Source organism: Hyla sarda, chromosome 10, assembly GCF_029499605.1.
Source record: "Hyla sarda isolate aHylSar1 chromosome 10, aHylSar1.hap1, whole genome shotgun sequence".
Lineage (NCBI taxonomy): Eukaryota > Metazoa > Chordata > Amphibia > Anura > Hylidae > Hyla > Hyla sarda.
The window spans coordinates 125,140,571-125,163,943 of record NC_079198.1 but is presented as its reverse complement, the minus strand read 5'-3'; the positions used below and the strand labels follow the sequence as shown (position 1 = coordinate 125,163,943).

At 42.4% G+C, this 23,373-nt stretch overlaps 2 protein-coding genes across 2 annotated transcripts in view; one reads left to right on the top strand and one right to left on the bottom strand.

Moving 5' to 3' along the window:
• Nucleotides 1-8,938, top strand: part of LOC130294424 (high affinity cGMP-specific 3',5'-cyclic phosphodiesterase 9A-like) — a 56,757-nt gene extending 47,819 nt beyond the window's left edge. Inside the window, exon 19 of the mRNA XM_056544180.1 lies at nt 8,927-8,938. The gene's annotated coding sequence lies outside the window, so the exon portion shown is untranslated. The remainder of the gene's footprint in view (nt 1-8,926) is intronic.
• Nucleotides 8,939-12,099: 3,161 nt separating this feature from the next.
• On the bottom strand, nt 12,100-21,614 carry TMEM218 (transmembrane protein 218). Its single transcript, XM_056544259.1, has 4 exons — nt 21,487-21,614; nt 20,139-20,249; nt 18,940-19,042; nt 12,100-12,398 (listed from the first exon to the last, which is right to left on the bottom strand). The coding sequence occupies exons 2-4, from the start codon at nt 20,246-20,248 to the stop codon at nt 12,264-12,266; spliced, it is 348 nt and encodes a 115-aa protein (XP_056400234.1). The 5' UTR covers nt 20,249; nt 21,487-21,614; the 3' UTR covers nt 12,100-12,263.
• Between the last annotated feature and the right edge of the window lie 1,759 nt (nt 21,615-23,373).

Sequence of the window (23,373 nt, the reverse complement as noted above, 5' to 3'; positions counted from 1 at the left end):
TTTGCTATGGGGATTTGCTCCTACTCTTGACAGTTCCTAAAATGGACAGAGGTGTCAGTAGAGAGCACTGGGGTCAGGCAGAAAGGAAATTCAAAAAGAAAAGAACTTCCTGTGGAACATACAGCAGCTGATAAGCACTGGAAGGATTAAGATTTTTTAAGAGAAGTAATTTACAAATCTACAAGTAATAAAGAAAAGGGGTCCGGCAACTCACAGTAAGACGCTAGCTGCTAGTCAACACGAGGTCCGTCCATGGGGCAGGAGAGAGTGAGGGAAGCTCAGGTGCATGTGCACGAAATCAACCGGTTAATCGCCTCCTTAGTTGCCGGACCCCTTTTCTTTATTACTGGTATTTATTGAATTGCACAGATTCTGTCCAGGCACCACTGTTACGCAGGACATTCTTTGTGTATATGGACTACCACTATTTTTTGGGATATTTGTGGGACCTCTAGTATTTGAATTTATTGCATTTTTTAACAGACCGTTAGGTGCCATTGCCACTATCTTTTTCTACTTTATATTATTAATTTACAAATCTGTTTAGCTTTCTGGCACCAGTTGATTTTTTTTTTTCCCCACTGGAGTACCCCTTTAATGTGATGTTATTGAACTCGATCCCTTAGGAATTGGTGGGTGGCAGCCTCCAAAGCCCTAGGCCAGTGTTTCCCAACCAGGGTGCCTTCAGCTGTTGCAAAACTACAACTCCCAGCATGCCCAGACAGCCTTCGGCTGTCTGGGCATTCTGGGAGTTGTAGTTTTGTAACAGCTGGAGGCACCCTGGTTGGGAAACACTGACTTGGAGGATACTGACCATGCCTTAATTTTTTTTCTGTAAATTTTTCTATCATTTCAGGAATGTTATCAAATCCTCTGGAATCTTCCAGACTATGAGCGGAGCTCTGTCTAAGGAGGAAACCGCGCTATTGATTTAACCCCTTAAGGACCAAGGACGTACCGGTACGTCCTTGGTCCTGCTCCCGTGATATAACGCGGGGTTACACGGTAGCCCCGCATCATATCACGGCGGGCCCGGCGTCATAGTGAAGCCGGGACCCGCCGCTGATAGCGCGCAGCGCCGATCGCGGCGCCCCGCTATTAACCCTTTAGCCGCGCACTCAGAGCGCGTGGCTAAAAGTGAAAGTAAAAACTGCCGGTTAACTCAGTGGGCTGTTCGGGATAGCCGCGGCGAAATCGCGGCATCCCGAACAGCTTACAGGACAGCGGGAGGGCCCCTACCTGCCTCCTCACTGTCCGATCGCCGAATGACTGCTCTGTGCCTGAGATCCAGGCATGAGCAGTCAAGCGGCAGAATCATCGATCACTGGTTTCCTATGAGAAATCAGTGATCAATGATAAAGATCAGTGTGTGCAGTGTTATAGGTCCCTATGGGATAACAATGATCAGCGTGTGCAGTGTTATAGGTCCCTATGGGATAACAATGATCAGCGTGTGCAGTGTTATAGGTCCCTATGGGATAACAAAGATCAGTGTGTGCAGTGTTATAGGTCCCTATGGGATAACAAAGATCAGTGTGTGCAGTGTTATAGGTCCCTATGGCATAACAATGATCAGTGTGTGCAGTGTTATAGGTCCCTATGGGAGCTATAACACTGCAAAAAAAAAGTGGGAAAAAAAGTGAATAAAGATCATTTAACCCCTCCCCTATTAAAAGTTTGGATCACCCCCCTTTTCCCATAAAAAAACAAAAAACACAGTGTAAATAAAAATAAACATATATGGTATCGCCGCGTGCGGAAATGTCCGAATTATAAAAATATATCATTAATTAAACCGCTCGGTCAATGGCAAACGCGCAAAAAAATTCCAAAGTCCAAAATAGTGCATTTTTGGTCACTTTTTATATCATTTAAAAATGATCAATAAGTCCTATCAATGCAAAAATGGTACCGTTAAAAACTTCAGATCACGGCGCAAAAAATTAGCCCTCATACCGCCCCATACATGGAAAAATAAAAAAGTTATAGGGGTCAGAAGATGACAATTTTAAACGTATTAATTTTCCTGCATGTAGTTATGATTATTTCCAGAAGTGCGACAAAATCAAACCTATATAAGTAGGGTATCATTTTAATCGTATAGACCTACAGAATAATGATAAGGTGTAATTTTTACCGAAACATGTACTACGTAGAAACGGAACCCCCCAAAAGTTACAAAACGGCGTTTTTTTTTTCAATTTTGTCGCACAATGATTTTTCTTTCCGTTTCACCGTAGATTTTTGGGCAAAATGACTGATGTCATTACAAAGTAGAATTGGTGGCGCAAAAAATAAGCCATCATATGGATTTTTAGGTGCAAAATTGAAAGAGTTATGATTTTTTAAAGGCAAGGAGCAAAAAACGAAATAAACCCGGTCCTTAACCCCTTAAGGACCCGGGCTTTTTCCGTTTTTTCATTTTCAATTTTTCCTCCTTAACTTTAAAAAATCATAACTCTTAAAAATTTTCACTTAAAATTATATATAATGGCTTAATTTTTGCGTCACTAATTCTACTTTGTAATGACATTAGTCATTTTACCCAAAAATCTACGGTGAAACGGGAAAAAAAATCAATGTGCGACAAAATTGATGAAAAAACACTATTTTGTAAGTTTTGGGGGCTTCTGTTTTTACGCAGTACATTTTTTGTCAAAAATGACACCTTATCATTATTCTGTAGGTCCATACGGTTAAAATGATCCCCTACTTGTATAGGTTTGAATTTGTATCACTTCAGAAAAAAATCATGAATACATGCAGGAAAATTTATACGTTTAAAATGGTAATCTTTTGACCCCTATAACTTTTTTATTTTTCTGTGTTCAGGGCGCTTTGAGGACTCATTATTTGCGCCGTCATCTGAAGTTTTTAGCGGTACCATGTTTGTTCTGATCAGACTTTTTGATCACTTTTTATTCTCTTTTTTGTGGTATAAAAAGTGATCAAAAATGCGCTATTTTGGACTTTGGAATTTTTTTGCGCGTACGCCATTGAACGAGCGGTTTAAAAAGCGGTATATTTTTACAATTCGGACATTTCCGCACGCGGCGATACCACATATGTTTATTTTTATTATTATTTACAGAATGTTTTTTTTTATTTTTGGAAATGCCGGGTGATTCAAACTTTTATTAGGGGAAGGGATAATTGAAAGGGTTAATGATTTTTTTTACACTTTTCTAATGCAATATTATAGCTCCTATAGGGGGGGCTATAACATTGCATTAACTGATCTTTTACACTGATTGATCCATCTCCATAGGAATGGATCAATCAGTGTTTTCGGCGATTGAATGCTCAAGCCTGGATCTCAGGCTTGAAGCATTCATTCGGCGATCGGACTGCAGGAAGGAAGGTAAGAGACCTTCCTCCTGTGCTACAGCTGTTCGGGATGCCGCGATTATACCGCGGCGATCCCGAACAGCTCCCTGAGCTAGCCGGGCACTTTTACTTTCGTTTTTAGCAGCGCGGCTCAGCTTTGAGCGCGCGGCTAAAGGGTTAATAGCGCGCGGCACAGCGATCAGTGCCGCGCGCTATTAGAGGCGGGTCCCGGCTTCACTATGACGCTGGGCCCGCCGCGATATGATGCGGGGTCACCGTGTGACCCCGCGTTATATCGCAGGACCGGGACTCATGATGTACGCATACGTCATGGGTCCTTAAGAGGTTAAAGGGGTACTCCGGTGAAATTTTTTTTTTTTTTTTTTAAATCAACTGGTGCCAGAAAGTTAAACAGATTTGTAAATTACTTCTATTATAAAATCTTAATCCTTCCTGTACTTTTTAGCTGCTGAATACTACAGCGGAAATTCTTTTCTTTTTGAAACACAGAGCTCTCTGCTGACATCACGAGCACAGTGCTCTCTGCTGACATCTCTGTCCATTTTAAAAACTGTCCAGAACGGCATATGTTTGCTATGGGGATTTCCTTTTACTCTGGACAGTTCCTAAAATGGACAGAGATGTCAGCAGAGAGCACTGTGCTCATGATGTCAGCAGAGAGCTCTGTGTTTCAAACGGAAAAGTATTTCCGCTGTAGTATTCAGCAGCTAATAAGTACAGGAAGGATTAAGATTTTTTTTAATAGAAGTAATTTACAAATCTGTTTAACTTTCTGGCACCAGTTGATTTAAAAAAAAAAAAAAAAAAAAGTTTTTTTTACCGGAGTATCCCTTTAACCTTAGAAACCACTACGAATAATAGAGAGAAGGAACAGCGGCCGAAGGTTGTCTGGGCATGCTGGGAATTGTAGTTTTGCAACAGCTGGAGGCACCCTGCTTGGGAAACACTGGCCTATGGCTTTGGAGGTCGCTGTCTTAACCAACAGAATCCAGGATTGAGGAAAACTCAGACAGTCCCCCCCCCCCGCCTAACATGCAGATGGCATCAGATTAATTCTTGGGAGTGCTGGGAGTTGTAGTTTTGCAACAGCTGGAGGGCCACAGTTTGGAAACCCCTGCCTTAAAGTAAAACACCGCAGAGATGTACAGAAGCGTTACTTACATCTCAGGCCACCACTGTGCTTTGTGGCCGCACTCCGCAGAGATGTAAATTATATATAGAATTAATTTTTTTTTTCATAACCAAATCCCCATTTTTTCCAGGGATCATTTCTAGACGTTGTTGACGTAGCTGCAAACGAGTGATAATGACTATTTGATTTGTGCGAATTTGCCCCTGGGGTCCCCGAAAACGTTAACCAGTTGTTATGACTGAGGCGGCGCGGCCAGCTGGCGCGGTCCCCGCTCTCACTTTAAACGCTTTCTCTGTTACACATAAATCAGGGGCGCTCACCCTTCGTTCCTGTTTCGTGAGCCAGAAAAAATGAGTTTGCATTATCTTGGAATGTTGTGAACTTGAGTCATTCGGCCACTTTCCATAGGAAAAGCAAAAAGGGTCACAGGGTGGGCAGGTGGGGCCCGGGATCTGCAAAAACAGTCAGAGATCTAGAATGCAGGAATGGAGAGAAGACCATTCAAGGTACTGAAATCTTCAATATACCATATGACGTGACCCTTGGAGACGTCTAAATCTCGGCACTAGACCCATCATTTAGATCCAAATGTGGCTACAATAGGGTTCTGTTCACATCTTGTTTTTGGCTCAGGTTACAGGAATAGGTCAGGCATCGGGGGGGGGGGGGGGGGGGTTGAAATTTAAAGGGAATTTGTTACCATTTTATTTTTTTTAATAAATACAATTGTTATATCAAGATAAAGCATTTCTTTTATGTATTTAGTTTTAGGACAATGTCGTTTTAATGTTATTTATTAATAAAGTTTGTACTGTGGGCTGCCATTACTGCAGCCTGTCACTTCACAACACCTACGCAGATGCTTTATGGCAGGCACAGGGCATAAGAAAGTTAAAGGGGTACTCCACTGGAAAACACTTTTAAATCAACTGGTGCGAGAAAGTTAAACAGATTTGTAAATGACTTCTATTAAAAAATCTTAATCCTTCCAGTACTTATCAGCTGTTATATGCTCCACAGGAAGTTCTTTTCTTTTGAATTTCCTTTCTGTCTGACCACAGTGCTCTCTGCTGACACCTCTGTCCATATCAAGAACTGTCCAGAGTAGGAGCAAATCCCCATAGCAAACCTATCCTGCTCTGGACAGTTCCTGACATGAACAGAGGTGTCAGCAGAGAGCACTGTGGTCAGATTGAAAAGAAATTCAAAAAGAAAAGAACTTCCTCAGGAGCATAAAGCAGCTGATAAATACTGGAAGGATTAAGATTTTTAAATACAAATTTACAAATCTGTTTAACTTTCTGGCACCAGTTAATTTAAAAGAAAAAATGTTTTCCAGGGGAGTACCCCTTTATGACTGAGTGTGTCTCATAGAAAAGCATGGGATGCTCACTGCACATGTGAAATGAAAGGGGAGCCAGCACCATTTTCATGAAGTCCCTGAGGAGCAGTGATCTGTCAATGGATCAGCCGGGGAAAGAAAGTCGGCAGAAAGCAGATAGCACGGGGGAGGGGCACCACACTGTCACCAACAAAATGGTGACAGTGGAATGGAAAAAACTACAAAAAACCCTCCCCCCTCTCCTTTTGCATACAGACAGAAGAGGAAGGTAGACGAGCGAGGCCAGATTTGCAGCACTCCATTTACAAGTTCCTTGCTTTCACCAGATTCCTCATGTTACCTTCCTCTGCTGGTCAACAGTGGGAAATATAAGTTATTATTTAATTTTGCTTATTTTGAGACAATTTTTTTTTATATATTTCCAAAAATACTTTAACCTCTATAAAAATATAAATAAAATAAAAAAAACACATTTGCTGACACATTCCCTTTAACCCCTTAATGACCACGGATGTAAATGTACGTCCTGGTTTGGAGGTAGTTCGTGCACCAGGACGTACATTTACGTCCTGCGTATGACCGCGAGCATCGGAGCGGTGCTCAAGTCATACACGGCAGGTTAGCAGCCGGGGACCCGCCGGTAATGTCCGCCATTAACCCCTCAGATGCAGTGATTAATACAGATCACGGCATCTGCAGCAATGCGCATGTTAAAATAGATGATCGGATCGCCCGCAGCGCTGCCGCGGCGATCCGATCATCTGTAATGGTGGACGGAGGTCCCCTAACCTGCCTCCGTCCATCTCCCGGCATCTCCTGCTCTGGTCTGAGATCGAGCAGAAGATCACCCATAATAATGATCAGTGCTATGCCCTATGCATAGCACTGATCAGTATTAGCAATCAAATGATTCCTATAAGTAGTCCCTATGGGGAGATAAAAAGTGTAAAAAAAATAAAAAGTTGGAAAATGTAAAAATAAAAAGTAAATAAAAATAAAATAAAAAGGTGAAAAATCCCCTCCCCCAATAAAAATTAAGATTGTCAGTTTTTCCCGTTTTACCCCAAAAAGCTTAACATTTTTTTTTATATAAACATATTTGGTATCGCCGTGTGCGTAACTGTCTGAACTATCAAAATATAATGGTAAAGATCCCGTATGGTGAACGGCGTAAACGTAAAAAATAAAATTAAAAAAAAGGCAAAAATGCTGCTTGTCATATTTTATTCCCCCAAAAAATTTATGAAATTTAATGAAATTTTATAAAATTAATGAAAAATGATCTAGAAGTTTTATATATGCAAATGTTGCATCGATAAAAAAAAATACAGATGACGGCGCACAAAACTTAGCCCTCATACCGCCCTATATACGGAAAAATGAAAAAGTTATAGGTGGTCAACATAGGGCGATTTTAGATTACTGATTTTGTACAAAAAGTTTTAGATTTTTTCTAAGCGGTACAAAAATATAAAAGTATCTAGCCATGGGTATCATTTTAATCATATTGACCCACAGAATAAAGAACACATGTCATTTTTACCGTAAAGTGTACAGTGTGAAAACGAAACCCTCCAAAATGTGCACAATTGTGGTTTTGAAAATTTTTTGGGTTCCCCGTACATTTTAATGTTAAAAATGAGAGATTTCATTACAAAGTACAACTGGTCACGCAAAAAACAAGAAATAAAATACTTGTCTCAGGGACTAAAACGAAGCAAAATCTACTTGTCCCTCATGACAATCCACTTGTCCTGGTACACAAAATAATTTTAACCAAAATAGTCTGTAAAAAAGGTCTTTATTAGTTTTTGCACTTTTGTTTTTTCCTCTTCACCCTATAATGGCCATTATTCCTATTTTTCCATCTACAGACCCATATGCTTGTTTTTTGCGGGTACAATCGAACTTCCTCTGTATTATACAGAAGCTGATAATTAAAAAATCTTATTCCTTCCAGTACTTAAGTAATTTACAAATCTGTTTAACTTTCTGACACCAGTTTATTTAAAAAAAAAAAATAATCATTTGCACCAGAGTAAGAGTGTATATAAAATAATAATATATCTATATATATTTTTCTTTATATTCTAATAATAATTCTCTTCTTATACAAATTAAAATGACACATTTTTATTTTTCAAATAAAAAAAATGTAAAGAAAATTAACCCTTAGAGGACACGTACATCACAAGAAGGGATTTTGCTGCAAGCTCAAAAGCTGGTAAAAAATGTCTGCTACTACCAGTCAGGCCTCACCGTTAAAGGGGTACTCCGGTGAAAACCTTTTTTCTTTTAAATCAACTGGTGGCAGAAAGTTAAACATATTTGTAAATTACTTCTATTAAAAAATCTTAGTCCTTCCTGTACTTATTAGCTGCTGAATATTACAGAGGAAATTATTTTCTTTTTTGAATGCTCTCTGATGACATCACGAGCACAGTGCTCTCTGCTGACGTTATTATAATAATAATAACGCTTTATTTATTGTTGTCCTTAGTGGGATTAGAACCCAAGTCCCCAGCACTGCAAGGCAGCAGTGCAAACCACTGAGCCACCATGCTGCCCTTAGCATACATCTGCTATGCATGGTTGCTGAAATGGACAGAGATGTCAGCAGAGAGCACTGTGCTCGTGATGTCATCAGTGTTCCAAAAAGATAGGAATTTCCTCTGTAGCATTCAGCAGCTAATAAGTACTGGAAGGATTAAGATTTTTGAATAGAAGTAATTTACAAATATGTTTAACTTTCTGCCGCCAGTTGATTTAAAAGAAAAAAGGTTTTCACCGGAGTACCCCTTTAATGCCGGACAACTGCAATAACAGCGTTGTCCGGCATTAATCCTTTTGCTGCAATTGAAGTTGATCACGGTGTCTAAAAGTGCTAAAATCAGTTGCCAGTTAGCTCAGGAAAGCTGATGGGGACCACCGCAGCAAAATCACAGGTCCCTTACCAAGCTCCATGACGTCCAATTGACGCTTTAAATGTGCATGAAGCCTGTGTGTGCATGCTGGGAGTTGTACTTTTGCAACAGCTGGAGGCCCACTGGTTGGGAAACACTGCCTTAGACCACTCAGTCTAAAAGTAAGAAAATAAAAGCAATGTGTAAACCTGACCTGGTCTGTAAATATGTCCCAGCATTAACCCTGTATGACACTTTGTTCTAAGCAGGGACTTACCAAGTTGTAACCAAGGAGAAACAGCAATGGCCTTTTAAATATCATCCAAGTCAATCTGAATCTAAAGATGGCTGATAGACATGTCGGTGGGCCCAGCAGATATTTTTCATGGGTAACAGTGATCCAGGTTAGAAATTACCGGTCTGATCATTACTTTGTAGGAAATAGGTGATGCAAGACCCCAACATTTTACACTTTGACACCTTAAAGGGGTACTCCAACATTTGTCCGACCATTGAGTATCTCTGGCGATCCTATACAGAATGCATAGAGGGGGTATGTTGACTGAGCGATCCATGCACCGGAAGATTTAGGCGCTATTCTGGACGTCACAGGGGTACCAGCTGTAGTAACCACCACAATCAGACTCTCATCCCTTATTCTTTGGATAGGGAATAATTTGCAAACAACGCTGTAGTACCCCTTAAGGACTCAGGGTTTTTCCGTTTTTGCACTTTCGTTTTTTCCTCCTTACCTTTTAAAAATCATAACCCTTTCAATTTTCCACCTAAAAATCCATATTATGGCTTATTTTTTGCGTCGCCAATTCTACTTTGCAGTGACATTAGTCATTTTACCCAAAAATGCACGGCGAAACGGAAAAAAAAAATCATTGCGTGACAAAATCGAAGAAAAAACTTTTGGGGGCTTCCGTTTCTACACAGTGCATATTTCGTTAAAAATTACACCTCATCATTATTCTGTAGGTCCATATGGTTAAAATGATCCCCTACTTATATAGGTTTGATTTTGTCACACTTCTGGAAAAAATCATAACTACATGCAGGAAAATTTATACGTTTAAAAATGTCCTCTTCTGACCCCTATAACTTTTTTATTTTTCCACGTACGGGGCGGTATGACGGCTCATTTTTTGCGCCGTGATCTGAAGTTTTTATCAGTATGATTTTTGTTTTGATCTGACTTTTTGATCACTTTTTATTCATTTTTTAATGGTATAAAAAGTGACCAAAAATGCGCTTTTTTGGACTTTGGAATTTTTTTGCGCGTACGCCATTGACCGTGCGGTTTAATTAATGATATATTTTTATAGTTCGGACATTTACGCACGCGGCGATACCACATATGTTTATTATTATATTTTTTTTTACACTGTTTTATTTTTTTTATGGGAAAAGGGGGGTGATTCAAACTTTTATTAGGAAAGGGGTTAAATGACCTTTATTAACACTTTTTTTTATGCAGTGTTATAGGTCCCATAGGGACCTATAACACTGCACACACTGATCTCTTATACTGATCACTGCCGTGTATTAACACACCTGTGATCAGTGTTATCGGCGCTTGACTGCTCCTGCCTGGATCTCAGGCACGGAGCAGTCATTCGCCGATCGGACACCGAGGAGGCAGGTAAGGGCCCTCTCGGTGTCCTGCAAGCTGTTCGGGACGCCGCGGCGGTCCCGAACAGCCCGACTGAGCAGCCGGGTCACTTTCACTTTAGAAATGGCGGTCAGCTTTGACCGCTGCTTCTAAAGGGTTAATACCGCACATCGCCGCGATCGGCGATGTGTGGTGTTAGCCGCTGGTACCGGCCGTTGATGAGCGCCGGGACCAACGCGATACGATGCGGGATCACGGCGCGATCCCACTTCATATCGCGGGAGCCGGCGCAGGACGTAAATATACGTCCTGCGTCGTTAAAGGGGTACTCCGGTGGAATTTTTTTTTTCAAATTAACTGGCTCCAGAAACTTAAACAGATTTGTAAATTACTAATAAATCTAATCTTAATCCTTCCAGTACATATCAGCTGCTGTATACTACAGAGGAAGTTGTGTAGTTCTTTTCAGTCTGACCACAGTGCTCTCTGCTGACACCTCTGTCCATGTCTGGAACTGTCCAGAGTAGCAACATATCCCCATAGCAAACCTCTCCTGCTCTGGACAGTTCCTGACATGGACAGAGGTGTCAGCAGAGAGCACTGTGGTCAGACAGAAAATAAATTCAAAAAGAAAAAAACTTCCTGTGGATCATGCAGCAGCTGATAAACACTGGAAAGATTAAGATTTTTAAATAGAAATAATTTATAAATCTGTTTAACTTTCTGGCACCAGTTGATAAAAAAAAATAAATAAAAAATAATAATAATTATTATATATATATATATACACACATACATACAGTGATCCCTCAACTTACAATGGCCTCAACATACAATAGTTTCAACATACAATGGTCTTTTCTGGACCAAATTAACTTGAAACCAGACTCAACACACAATGCTATGGAATCTGCAAAAACATGTCAATGGCTGGAAGAACCGACCAATCAGAATGGACATTTCACTGGTAAAACCCCTGTATTCCTAAAGTGCATGCACTGACTGGTGTCTGGTAGCGCCCCCTACAGTACAGGGTAGTATTACATGTTCTGTACTACTTTTAACCTATGCCAGGGTTAGCTGCTCCTTTGGACACAAAGTAAGGGCGGCTCCATTTAACTTTATTTTTAGGGCATGATGTGTACTGTACAGGACCCTGAAGAAGCTCCTGTCCTCTACATAGACCAGTGTTTCCCAACGAGGGTGCCTCCAGCTGTTGCAAAACTACAACTCCCAGCATGCCCGGACAGCCTTTGGCTGTCCGGGCATGCTGGGAGTTGTAGTTTTGCAACAGCTGGAGGCACCCTCGTTGGGAAACACTGACATAGACAGTGATTTACAGCTCCCAGAAGATCTTTATTACTTTTATATGTAAGGATTTGCTTTATCTCTATTACTTATCTACTTATTTTTCTTTAATCCTCACTTTTTCCTATTTTTGGATGACATTTTCGGGCTTCAGAACCAATTACCAGGTTTCCATAGAGTTATGGTCTCAACATACAATCGTTTCAACATACAATGGTCGTCCTGGAACCGATTAATATTGTAACTTGAGGGATATATTATATATATATAATATATATATATATATATATATATTATATATATATATATATATGTATATATTTATAATTTTTCACCGGAGTACCCCTTTAAGACTCAGTAACTCACCACCCCAGGCTGCTCACGTCTTCTTGTGTACAGGATAACATTGTCATTACTGGAAGCAAACACGTGAATCTCCTGCTAACCATAAATATATACATATAATTTATTTATCAGACAAATGATTTACCAACTATTATAACACATACAAACAGTATAAAATGTATCATAAAGGAGGCAGAATTCTATATAAAAATAAATTCTGTATGAAAACAGGAAAACCGCCACACCAGAATCCGAATTTCCATAGTGTTACCGGAGCCGCAGAGGTTTGGCGTAGACAGGTTCTAAGATATAGTAGACGACAGACAAGAAGAGGCTTCCAAGGAAAATGGCACTGATAAGAGAGAGCAGGACGTAGCGGCCGATGAAGAATGTGTCCACGATCTACAAGACAGAGAACATCTGAATGTTAGGCTGGAAACATACATAAGATAGCTGTGTGCCGATTGTTAGCTTAAAGGGGTATTCCAGGAAAAAAAAAATGTATTTAATATCAACTGGCTCCAGAAAGTTAAACAGCTTTGTAAATTACTTCTATTAAAAAATCTTAATCCTTCCAATAATTATCAGCTGCTGAAGTTGAGTTGTTCTTTTCTGTCTGGCAACATTGCTCTCTGCTGACATCTCTGCTTGTCTCGGGAACTGCACAGAGTAGAAGAGGTTTGCTATGGGGATTTGTTTCTACTATGGACAGTTCCCGAGACAGGTGTCACCAGAGAGCACTTAGACAGCAAAGAACAACTCAACTTCAGCAGCTCATAAGTACTGAAAGGATTAAGATTTTTTTAATAGAAGTAATTTACAAATCTGTTTCACTTTTTGGAGCCAGTTGATATATATATAAAAAAGTTTTTTTTCCTGGAATACCCCTTTAACATACACATGCATGGTCACTAAGAATGCCTGTATTCTGAACAGGAAGACGAAGCTGCCAGACACATCTGTCCACTCTAGACTCCTCTGGCATCGTCATCATTAACCTCTTAAGTGCTGGGATTATTAGCAATCACAGCACTTTAAAGGAGTGCTCCGCTGCTCAGCGTTTGGAACAAACTGTTCCGTTCGCTGGAGCCGGCACCGGGAGCTCGTGACATCATAGCCCCGCCCCCTAATGACGTCACGCCCCGCCCCATCAATGCAAGTCTATGGGAGGGGGCGTCAAGCCCCCTCCCATAGACTTGCATTGATGGGGCGGGGCGTGACGTCATTAGGGGGCGGGGCTATGACGTCACGAGCTCCCGTTGCCAGCTCCAGCGAACGGAACAGTAGATCACCGATAACCCTTCAATGGAACTTAGCCGAAATAGTACCTCAACCATGGTGAAAAGTGGCGCTGTTTCTGGAAGAAAGCAGCTATGTTTTTTTTTAACCCATTTAACGCCTCCAGAACATCCTCTGCGCACTTGGTATGTATGAACCAGTGAGTACCAGCTGCAATCAGCAGCCGGGACTCATCGCTAATGATGGACATTAGCGACATCAGCATTATTCAATGCATGAGAAAGGTGGAAACATAGTTTACTTTGTTAAAAATGGAATAAACTTCACTTGTGGTTTTGCGGATACCTCTTGTGGGCTGCAGCCTTTTCTACCATTTGATGTCGGGAGCCCTGGACCAAGGCCCTTATGTCTGCATACAGCACTCTATTTTGGGTATCTGCTACGGTTGTGCTGCTCAATAGGGACTGTATTATTCAATGTTTATAATACCATTATTCTTTATATAAATTGATCAAAAAGTCCCCATCTAAAAAAAAAAAAAAGAGAACTGTTAAAAATGACGGTGAAAAAAAAAAAATCAGCCCTCCTACAGCCCCCATACACAGAAGAATAAAAGTGTTATAGGGGTCAAAGGTGAACAATTTTGAGCATACTCATTTCCTTACAAAGAATAATTTAAAAAAAAAAAAAATTTTAAGTAGAAAAATAAAACAAAACCTATATAAATTGGGTATAATTGTAATTGTATGGACCTACAGAATAAAGATCATTTGTCATTTTAACCGTAAAGTGCACTGGGTAGAAAAGTAACCCCCCAAAAGTTCCAAAATAGTTTTTCATTTTTGTCCGACAAATTTTATATTTTTTGGCCTCAGCGTAGATTGTGTGGAAAAATTAGCGATTTCATTACAAAGTACAATTGGTCCTGCAAAAAACAAGGCCTCATATGCGTCTTTAGGTGGAAAACTGAAATTATATATATATATATATATATATATATATATATATATATATATATATATATATATATATATACACACACATACACATATATATATATATTTTTGTTAGCAAGAGATTCATGTGTTTGCTTCCAGTAATGACAATGTTATCCTGTACACAAGAAGACGTGAGCAGCCTGGGGTGGTGAGTTACTGAGTCTTAAAGGAGTACTCCGGTGGAAAAATGTTTTCTTTTTATTTCCAAATCAACTGGTGCCAGAAAGTTAAACAGATTTGTAAATTACTTCTATTAAAAAAATCTTAATCCTTCCAGTACTTAATCAGCTGCTGTATTTTCCAGAGGAAGTTCTTTTCTTTTTGAATTTCCTTTCTGCCTGACCACAGTGCTCTCTGCTGACACCTCTGTCCATGTCGGGAACTGTCCAGAGCAGGAGAGGTTTTCTATGGGGATTTGCTCCTACTCTGGACAGTTCCTAAAATGGACAGAGGTGTCAGCAGAGAGCACTGTGGTCAGGCAGAAAGGGAATTCAAAAAGAAAAGAACTTTCTGTGGATCTTAACAGCAGCTGATAAGTACTGGAAGGATTAAGATTTTTTAATAGAAGTAGTTTACAAATCTGTTTAACTTTCTGACACCAGTTAAGTTTTCCAGTGGAGTACCCCTTTAAAACCAGGGAAAAAACATAACGCAAAATCAAAACTGTCTGCGTCCTCAAGGCCAAATCTGCTGTGTCCTTAGGGGGCTAAATGGCTGCACAAACAATCCAATGATCCTTGGTGCAGCCCAGTCGCAAGCTTAGTCGAGCCGTGTGAAGCCTCTGTATCCTGCCCCCGTCCTAAAGGGCCTTTGTGTATATGGACATCTTTAGTGCAATGCAGAACGTGTGTAAAGCAGACAGGGTATCATGGTAAAAGTATTGCATATACAGCATGGAGAGTACAGCCATAACTGCACCGTATAGGCTCAAATTAAGCAGCGCAATAGTGGCAACATTTCTCGCCTCTATATGTCACACATACATACTACCTGTACCTATATGTGACACTACAACTTCTATCATGTCCTGACAGTGTAGTTTAAAGGGGTACTCCCCTGGGAAACTTTTTTTTTTTTTTTTTTTTTAAATCAACTGGTGCCAGAAAGTTAAAAAGATTAGTAAATTACTTCTATTTAAAAATCTTAACCCTTCCAGTACTTATTAGCTGCTGAATACTACAGCAGAAATTCTTTTCCGTTTGAAACACAGAGCTCTCTGCTGACATCTCTGTCCATTTTAGGAACTGTCCGGAGTAAAAGGAAATCCCCATAGCAAACATATGCCGTTCTGGACAGTTTTTAAAACGGACAGCGATGTCAGCAGAGAGCACTGTGCTCGTGATGTCAGCAGACAGCTGTGTTTCAAAAAGAAAATAATTTCCGCTGTAGTATTCAGCAGCTAATAAGTACAGGAAGGATTAAGATCAGCTGCTGTATTTTCCACAGGAAGTTCTTTTCTTTTTGAATTTCCTTTCTGTCTGACCACAGTGCTCTCTGCTGACACCTCTGTCCATTTTAGGAACTGTCCAGAGCAGGAGAGGTTTCCTATGGGGATTTGTTCTTACTTTGGACAGTTCCTAAAATGGATAAAATAACTTAACTTTCTGGCACCAGTTGATAAAAAAAAAAAAAATTTCCCAGGGGAGTAAAAGAATTAACCCTTTAAAGGGGTTATCCAGGAAAAACTTTTTTTTTTTTATATATCAACTGGCTCCAGAAAGTTAAACAGATTTGTAAATTACTTCTATTAAAAAAAAAGATTAATCCTTTCAGTACTTATGAGCTGCTGAAGTTGAGTGGTTCTTTTCTGTCTAAGTGCTCTCTGATGACACCTGTCTTGGGAACTGTCCAGAGTAGAAGCAAATCCCCATAGCAAACCTCTCCTACTCTGTGCAGTTCCCGAGACAAGCAGAGATGTCAGCAGAGAGCACTGTTGTCAGACAGAAAAGAACAACTCCACTTCAGCAGCTGATAATTATTAGAAGGATTAAGATTTTTTTAATAGAAGTAATTTACAAATCTCTTTAAATTTCTGGAGCCAGAGTATATAAAAAATAAAAAGTTTTTTCCTGGAATACCCCAATAACAGCTACATGGCTATAAGATGACACCCACTGAATTATATTCTGGACACTGTATATCAGTGTTTCCCAACCACAGTGCCTCCAACTGTTGCAAAACTACAACTCCCAGCATGCCCGGACAGCCTTCGGCTGTCCGGACATGTTGGGAGTTGTAGTTTCGCAACAGCTGGAGGCACTCTGGTTGGGAAACACTGCTGTATATACATCCGGCACCAATACCTGATGACCGCACACTCTTCACTATTTAGGTCAGTATACACCTCCGTCCTCGCTGAGTGTTACAGGGAATACAGCCCCCCCCCTCCTATAGAAGGCTGATGAAAGAAGTCAACAGAAGCCTAATAAAAGTTATTTTCGAGCTCCTGGGCATGAAACAAGTGTGAACACATCAGAGGTGATCTCCTGTGCTATCCTTAGCTGTGAACTGGCTCCAGGGACCGGGCCAACACGCTGCTGCAACACGAAAGGTCATCCTGAGGAGTCCACATTAAGCCTGACCTTGGCTCCGGCACAGAACTCGTCTCTGGTGGATGACATGTTTGTCTGGGCAACGCGTTTCGCTTTTTAATTAGCCAATTAGTGGCCCTTCAGTGCATAAAGTCCTAGTCATGTATTATTGATGGGGCCCGAGTGCTGTGAGGTGGAAGGAGGGGGGGGGATGGGAGGAACACACATCTTATAATTAGTTCTCAGACGAGCCCGGCCGCCGGGAGATGAGTCGGCCGTAGATACCTGCATTCGCAACATGTTTATCCCTGATCCAGTGACCTGTGAATCTCTGGCTGTGCACGCTCTGCGCCCCATGTTTACATAACTAGCGAGTCCGCTAAATTTTCTGGAGGATTCTGGCAAAACGTAACGTATGGGGAGGGAATTGTGGGTAACTTTTGATTCACAAGAAGCTAATCACATATAATTAATGTTTAAGCTTTCATGAATCTCTTTATACAGGCGATTTATCAATGGTCGTCATGGTCCAGTCCAGTGTTTCCCAATGTGTCTTTGCTAAAACTACAACTCCCGGCATGCCTGGGCAACCTTTGGTTTTATCAAAACATGTGAAGAAGAAGGGGGGTGCAGTTGCCCATAGCAACCAGATTGCTTCTTCATTTTTAAAGAGGCCTTTGAAATATAAAAGGGCATTCTGATTGGTTGCCATGGGAAACTGCACCACTCTGTAAACGTTTTGATATTCTATCTACTGGGTGGTCACCATTGATCAGTTCTTTGCGGAGCACTGGAGTGCATGCAACATTTAACCCCTTAACGACAATGGACGTAAATGTACGTCATGACATGGCGGTACTTCCCGTACATTTATGCTCCATATGTTTTGGATCATATGTTTTGATCGGGTGAAGAGGACTGCTGTTTTCTAACAGCAGCCATCTTCACATGTCACCCAAGGGGGATTTAACCCCCTTCTGTTACAGCGATCGCTGCGATTGGACGGAAATTTGTACCGTTCAATCGCAGCGATCTAGCTTCATTACGGCCCCCCCCTGTGACCCGGTAAAACATGGTGATTACTGCTGTCAATCACCATTCAGTAAAGGAGGGAGGAAGCAAGGTTGCCACCCCTCTGATTGCTGCCATTGGTCGGTTGGGACCAACCGACCAATGGCAGCACAGTTCAACAACTTTGAAAACTCCTTCCCCCGCTTTACCTGCTCACTCGAGACCGGGTAGTGTGTGGAGGAAGGAGTTCTGCGGCGGGTCTAGTGTGTGGCAGTGCAGCGTGTGCGACGTCTACAGACCTGCGGGAGGTGCGCGGCGGCTGCTTCCAGTGACCGATCGTTGGTGAGTGAGGGTGAGCTCCAGGGACAGTTAAGTGGGTTCTGCAGCAGCACTGCTCTGTTGGTCTAGGTGACCCATCAGTGCATTTTGTGCTGCAGCCTGCCTATATATATATTATATATATATATATATATATATATATACCTCCAAAAAAGAAAAGCGGCACTCCAATGGCAAAAAAAGGTGTGTTTATTCACCCATCAAGTCAATGCGATGTTTCAGCCTCAGAATGAAGCCTTTCTCAAGCTTCATTCTGGGCTGAAACGTCGCATTGACTTGATGAGTGAATAAACACACCTTTTTTTGCCATTGGAGTGCCGCTTTTCTTTTTTGGAGGTGTTTGAAGAAGGGTTTGGAGTTTGAACCTGTGAAAGCTGAGCACCCGATTTGGACTTTAAGTCCTATTTTACAGTGCCGGTTTCCTTTTTCTTTAATATATATATATATATATCTTTTTTTTTTTTGTGCAGGTCTTTTTTTTTTTCTTTTTTCCCCAGTTTCCAACCCTGTGACATCACGCCTTGCCCCCTCCATTCATGTCTATGGGAGGGGGCATTACACCTGCCAAGGCCCCTCCCATAGACATGCATGGAGGAGGTGTGGAGTAACATCATAAGGGAGCATGGCCTGATACCACGACCACTGCCGCCGGAACCCAGCGTTCATTCACAATGGCGAGTGCTGCGTGGAGATTGCGGGGGAACTAGAATATCCAATCGCAGCTGCACACTAAAAGCAATGCAGTAGGTGCAGCATCAGTAATAAAGGTATAGAACTGGTATAAATACAGACATGTCACCTGTAAAAATTGTACAGATTAAATACCTGAACTTCCTTCTCTGGTGAGGGAGTTTCACTCGCTCGTGGAAAAAAAATCAGAATAAGAGTTACGATCACTGCCAGGAGAAACAAAGAGAGGCTCAAGAACCTGGAGGAGACACAAGGAACAAGAAACTAGATGACACAACCATCTCAGAATGTGCCCCCCACCAGGGCAAATGTAGTCTCACATGGAGGCCAAATCATTTCAAGGACTGCTTAACTCTGTCTAGAACCACTTGTGTGGTGAGAATTTCTTTTCTAGGTATTAAAGGGGGGGGGGGGGGGTCCAAGTGGGGAAAGATCTCTGTGATGTCCATACGCTTTAATAGTGGAGCTTTTATCAAGAAAAAAAAAATATTTTTTTTTAAGCGTACCCCTAATCATTTGTTCTTGCGGCAGAATATAAGCATAAATTTCGCAGCCGATTTTGATCCTGTGTCCTGCTGTGAAACTATTGGGATCTAAATTGGCAATTTTTTGGAAGCCCCATGCTAGTCTATAGGACATGGTCTTCAACTTGCGGACCTCCAGATGTTGCAAAACTACAACTCCCAGCATGTCCGGACAGCCGTTGGCTGTCCGGGCATGCTGGGAGTTGTAGTTTTGCAACATTTGGAGGTCCGGAGGTTGGAGACCACTGCTATAGGACTTCTGGCAAATCCATCTCCAGATCCCAATAGTTTTGCAGCAGGTCACGGGATCAGATGCTCTAAAATGTAACCTCATATTCTGCCGCCGGGACAATGACTAGAGGTACCCTAAGAATCAGATGCAAGGTAAACTTTTTTTGCCATCTTTCTTATTCTATATTATATTTTAAAGGGAACCTGTCACCAGTTAGTGTGCCAAGATTACGCTGCCTGATCCAGTTTTATGCTGCCCGCAGTCTGAGAAGTAACAAACTGGTGCAGGCAGCGCAAATCAGACACATTATGATTTACTCTGATACACCCAGAAAAATGCAGCCAGATCCCAGGTAACTAGTCACAGGGGTGGTCCCGGGGGCTGCTCTCTGTCCTGTCAGTACTGAAAGACGTGTCTCTCTCTATACACAGAGGGGAATATACACACTCAGCGCTTTTTGGGGGTAAAGAGCAGGAACCCCCCATTACTACATACCCGGATGTACTGTAACCCACAGGGGTGTCATTCATTATGGGTACAGTAGTGAATAGATCATGATTATTGTACAGGGATCTCACCGTGCTGTTCCAGCCGCTCGAGACAGTAGGACACAAGTGAGCAGAGTGACCACCCAGATAACAGCGATCACAAACACCCCGGTGCCCACGCCGAGGACAGTGGAAGCCATCCTACAGGAGAAAGCACAGAGATATGAGATTACACAGCACAACACCACAGGACCATCACTCCCATCATTATATAACCTCCCCTTCAACTTAGAACATGACAAATCAGAGTGAACAAATGATCTAAAGCTTAATGTTCACAATTACTGTCAGAGGAGCTGGACGATCATCTAATGATCAGGAGGGGTGCCCTAACTTTGATAAAATCGGGGGATAGAAGAATTGGGTGTATTGGATTTCAACTATCCAATCCTTTTGTTATAAGAGGAGATAGGCAACCGCCACCAGAGGAGTCCAGAAAGGGGATGGGGGGGCGCGCAAAGGAGTTTTAAGGGAAGGGGGTCGGGTGGCAAAGGAGTCTGAAGGGAAGGGGGGGGGGGGGGGCGCAAAAGGATGGAGTCTGGAGGGGACAGAGGAGTCCGGAAGGTGAAGGAAAAAGAGAAGCCTGGAGGGGGAGAGGACAGAGGAGTTCAGGAGGAGGAGGAAACAGAGGAGGCGGGAGGAATGTACAAAGGAGTCTGGGAGAAGGGTGACAGAGGGGGACAAAGGGGTCTGGGAGGAGGGGGACAGAGAAGTCTGGAGAAATGGGATAGAAGGGTCCGGTGTGGGGGGTGACAGCAGGGTCCAGGAAGAAGAGGGACAGAAGGGTCAGGAAGAAGGGGGACAGAGGGATCTGGAGGAGGACAGAGGGGTCCGGGAAGAGGGGGACAGAGGGGTCCGGGGAGAGGGGGACAGAGGGGTCCGGGAAGAGGGGGACAGAGGGGTCCGGGAAGAGGGGACAGAGGGGTCCGGGAAGAGGGGGATACAGGGGTCCGGGAAGAGGGGGACACAGGGGTCCGGGAAGAGGGGGACACAGGGGGACACAGGGGGACACAGGGGTCCCGAAGGAGGAGACAGAGAAGTCTGGAGGAGTGGAACAGAAGGGTCCAGGAGGAGGGGGACAAAGGGGACCGGGATGAGGGGGGCAGGGGGGTCTGGAGGAGGGGGACAGAAGAGTTTAAAGGAGGGGACAGAGGGGAAAAAAACTAGTACAAATACAGAAAAGGTGTTGCCCATAGCAACCAGCATGGCTACAATACAGGCACAGAGGCTGTAATGGGGTCGCTATGGGCAAAGTCGCTGTTGACATTCCCTCCTATGTGCAGTAAACTCCACGTGACCCGGTGTATTATTCTCCGTCTCTCCATCACCCCCGATGCTAGGCCGGCCACCATACCCCTCCAGTGCCCGGAACACTCACCCGCTCCCCGGTGTCCGCAGCCGCGCTATCTGTATCAGTTAAAACATATAGAGCGCGTCTCGACCAATCACGACTGACCTAACATTAGTCACCATGCATTCTATCCAATCACACGACACGTCTCATCGCCCTCTCGGTCAATGATTGGCTGAAGCGCGTCTCCTAGCAACATGGCTTAGCGTTAGAGTCAGGCCCGGAGCTTAGTGATAAGCATTAACAAATACGGTGATTGATGTATATATAGGATGGGGCGATGTCTGATCATTGTAATATACTTATATGTTATTAATACAGGAAAAATATCTAATAATTCATGAAATAGCAACAGATCTGGAACAGTGGTCTCTAACTTGTGGCACTCCAGCTGTTGCACAACTACAACTCCCAGCATGCCCAGGAAGGCAATAAATATATATGTATATGTATATATATATATATATATATATATATATATATATATGCACATTACAATTAAAGGGGGTTATGCCAGTGTTTCCCAACCAGGGTGCAACCAGCTGTTGCAAAACTACATCTCCCAGCATGCCCTGATACAGCTGGGAGTTGTAGTTAGTAACAAAAACTACAACTCCCAGCATGTTGGACTATATAGTAGTATATAGTATAGGTCAGTGTTTACCAACTGGAGTGCCTCCAGCTGTTGCAAAACTACAACTCCTAGCATGCCCGGACAGCCGTTGGCAGTCCGGGCATGCTGGGAATTGTAGTTTTGCAACAGCTGGAGGCACTCTGGTTGGGAAACACTGAGTTATGCACCTTATAAAAACTTTTTCCCAATCCAAAGGATAGGGGATGTGTCTGATCATGTGGCGGGGGGATACTGTTACAAAAAGTCATAAGTGTTTAAAAGTAGTAAAATAAAACATATATAACCCCTTAAGGACTCAGCGTTTTTCAGTCTTTGCATTTTTGTTTTTTTTCCTCCTTACCTTTTAAAAATCATAACCCTTTCAATCTTCCACCTAAAAATCCATATGATTCCATATTCTACTTTGTAATGACATCAGTCATTTTACCCAAAAATCTACGGCGAAACCCCCCCCAAAAAATGTGCGACAAAATAAAAATAAAAAAAACAAACAAACAAAACAAAATGCCATTTTGTAAGTTTTGGGGGCTTCCGTTTCTACGCAGTGCATTTATTATCTTATCTTTATTATCTGATACGCTCGACTGCTCCTGCCTGGATCTCAGGCACGGAGCAGTCATTCGGCGATCGGACAGCGAGGAGGCAGGTAGGGATCCTACTCGCGTCCTGCAAGCTGTTCCGGATGCTGCGATTTCACTGCGGCGGTCCCGAACAGCACCACTGAGCTGCCAGGAAGCTTTCACTTTCACTTCAGACACGACGATCAACTTTGAAGGGTTAATACCGGGCATCACCGCGTTCTGTGATGTCCGGTATTAGCCGCGGGTCTCGACCGTTGATGGCCGCCGGGACCAACCAGATAGGACGCGGGGTGCACCGCGTGACCCGCATTATATCGCGGGAGCTGGCGCAGGACGAAAATATACGTCCTGCGTCATTAAGAAGATAAATTTCATATAATCGTATGGACCCACAGAATAAAGATAAGGTGTCATTTGTACCGAAAATTACACTGCGTAGAAACGAGCCCCCTTATCCTCACAGAGCTTAGCAAGAAGGGAAGGTTTAAGGTTTGTACAGGTGCAGTCCTACACATGAGCACTAGAGGACGCTCAATAAACGCACGAGGCGCCACAGTCCCTAAACAGTAGTGAGACTGGATATTCCATGTTTTGTGCTCCTCACAAGGTAGCTGGTTTTTCCCTCAAGTTTCTAAGAATTTGCCACCATCCAAGTTGTTCCATTAACACTAAAAATATCTATATTTCTTTTGTGGAGTC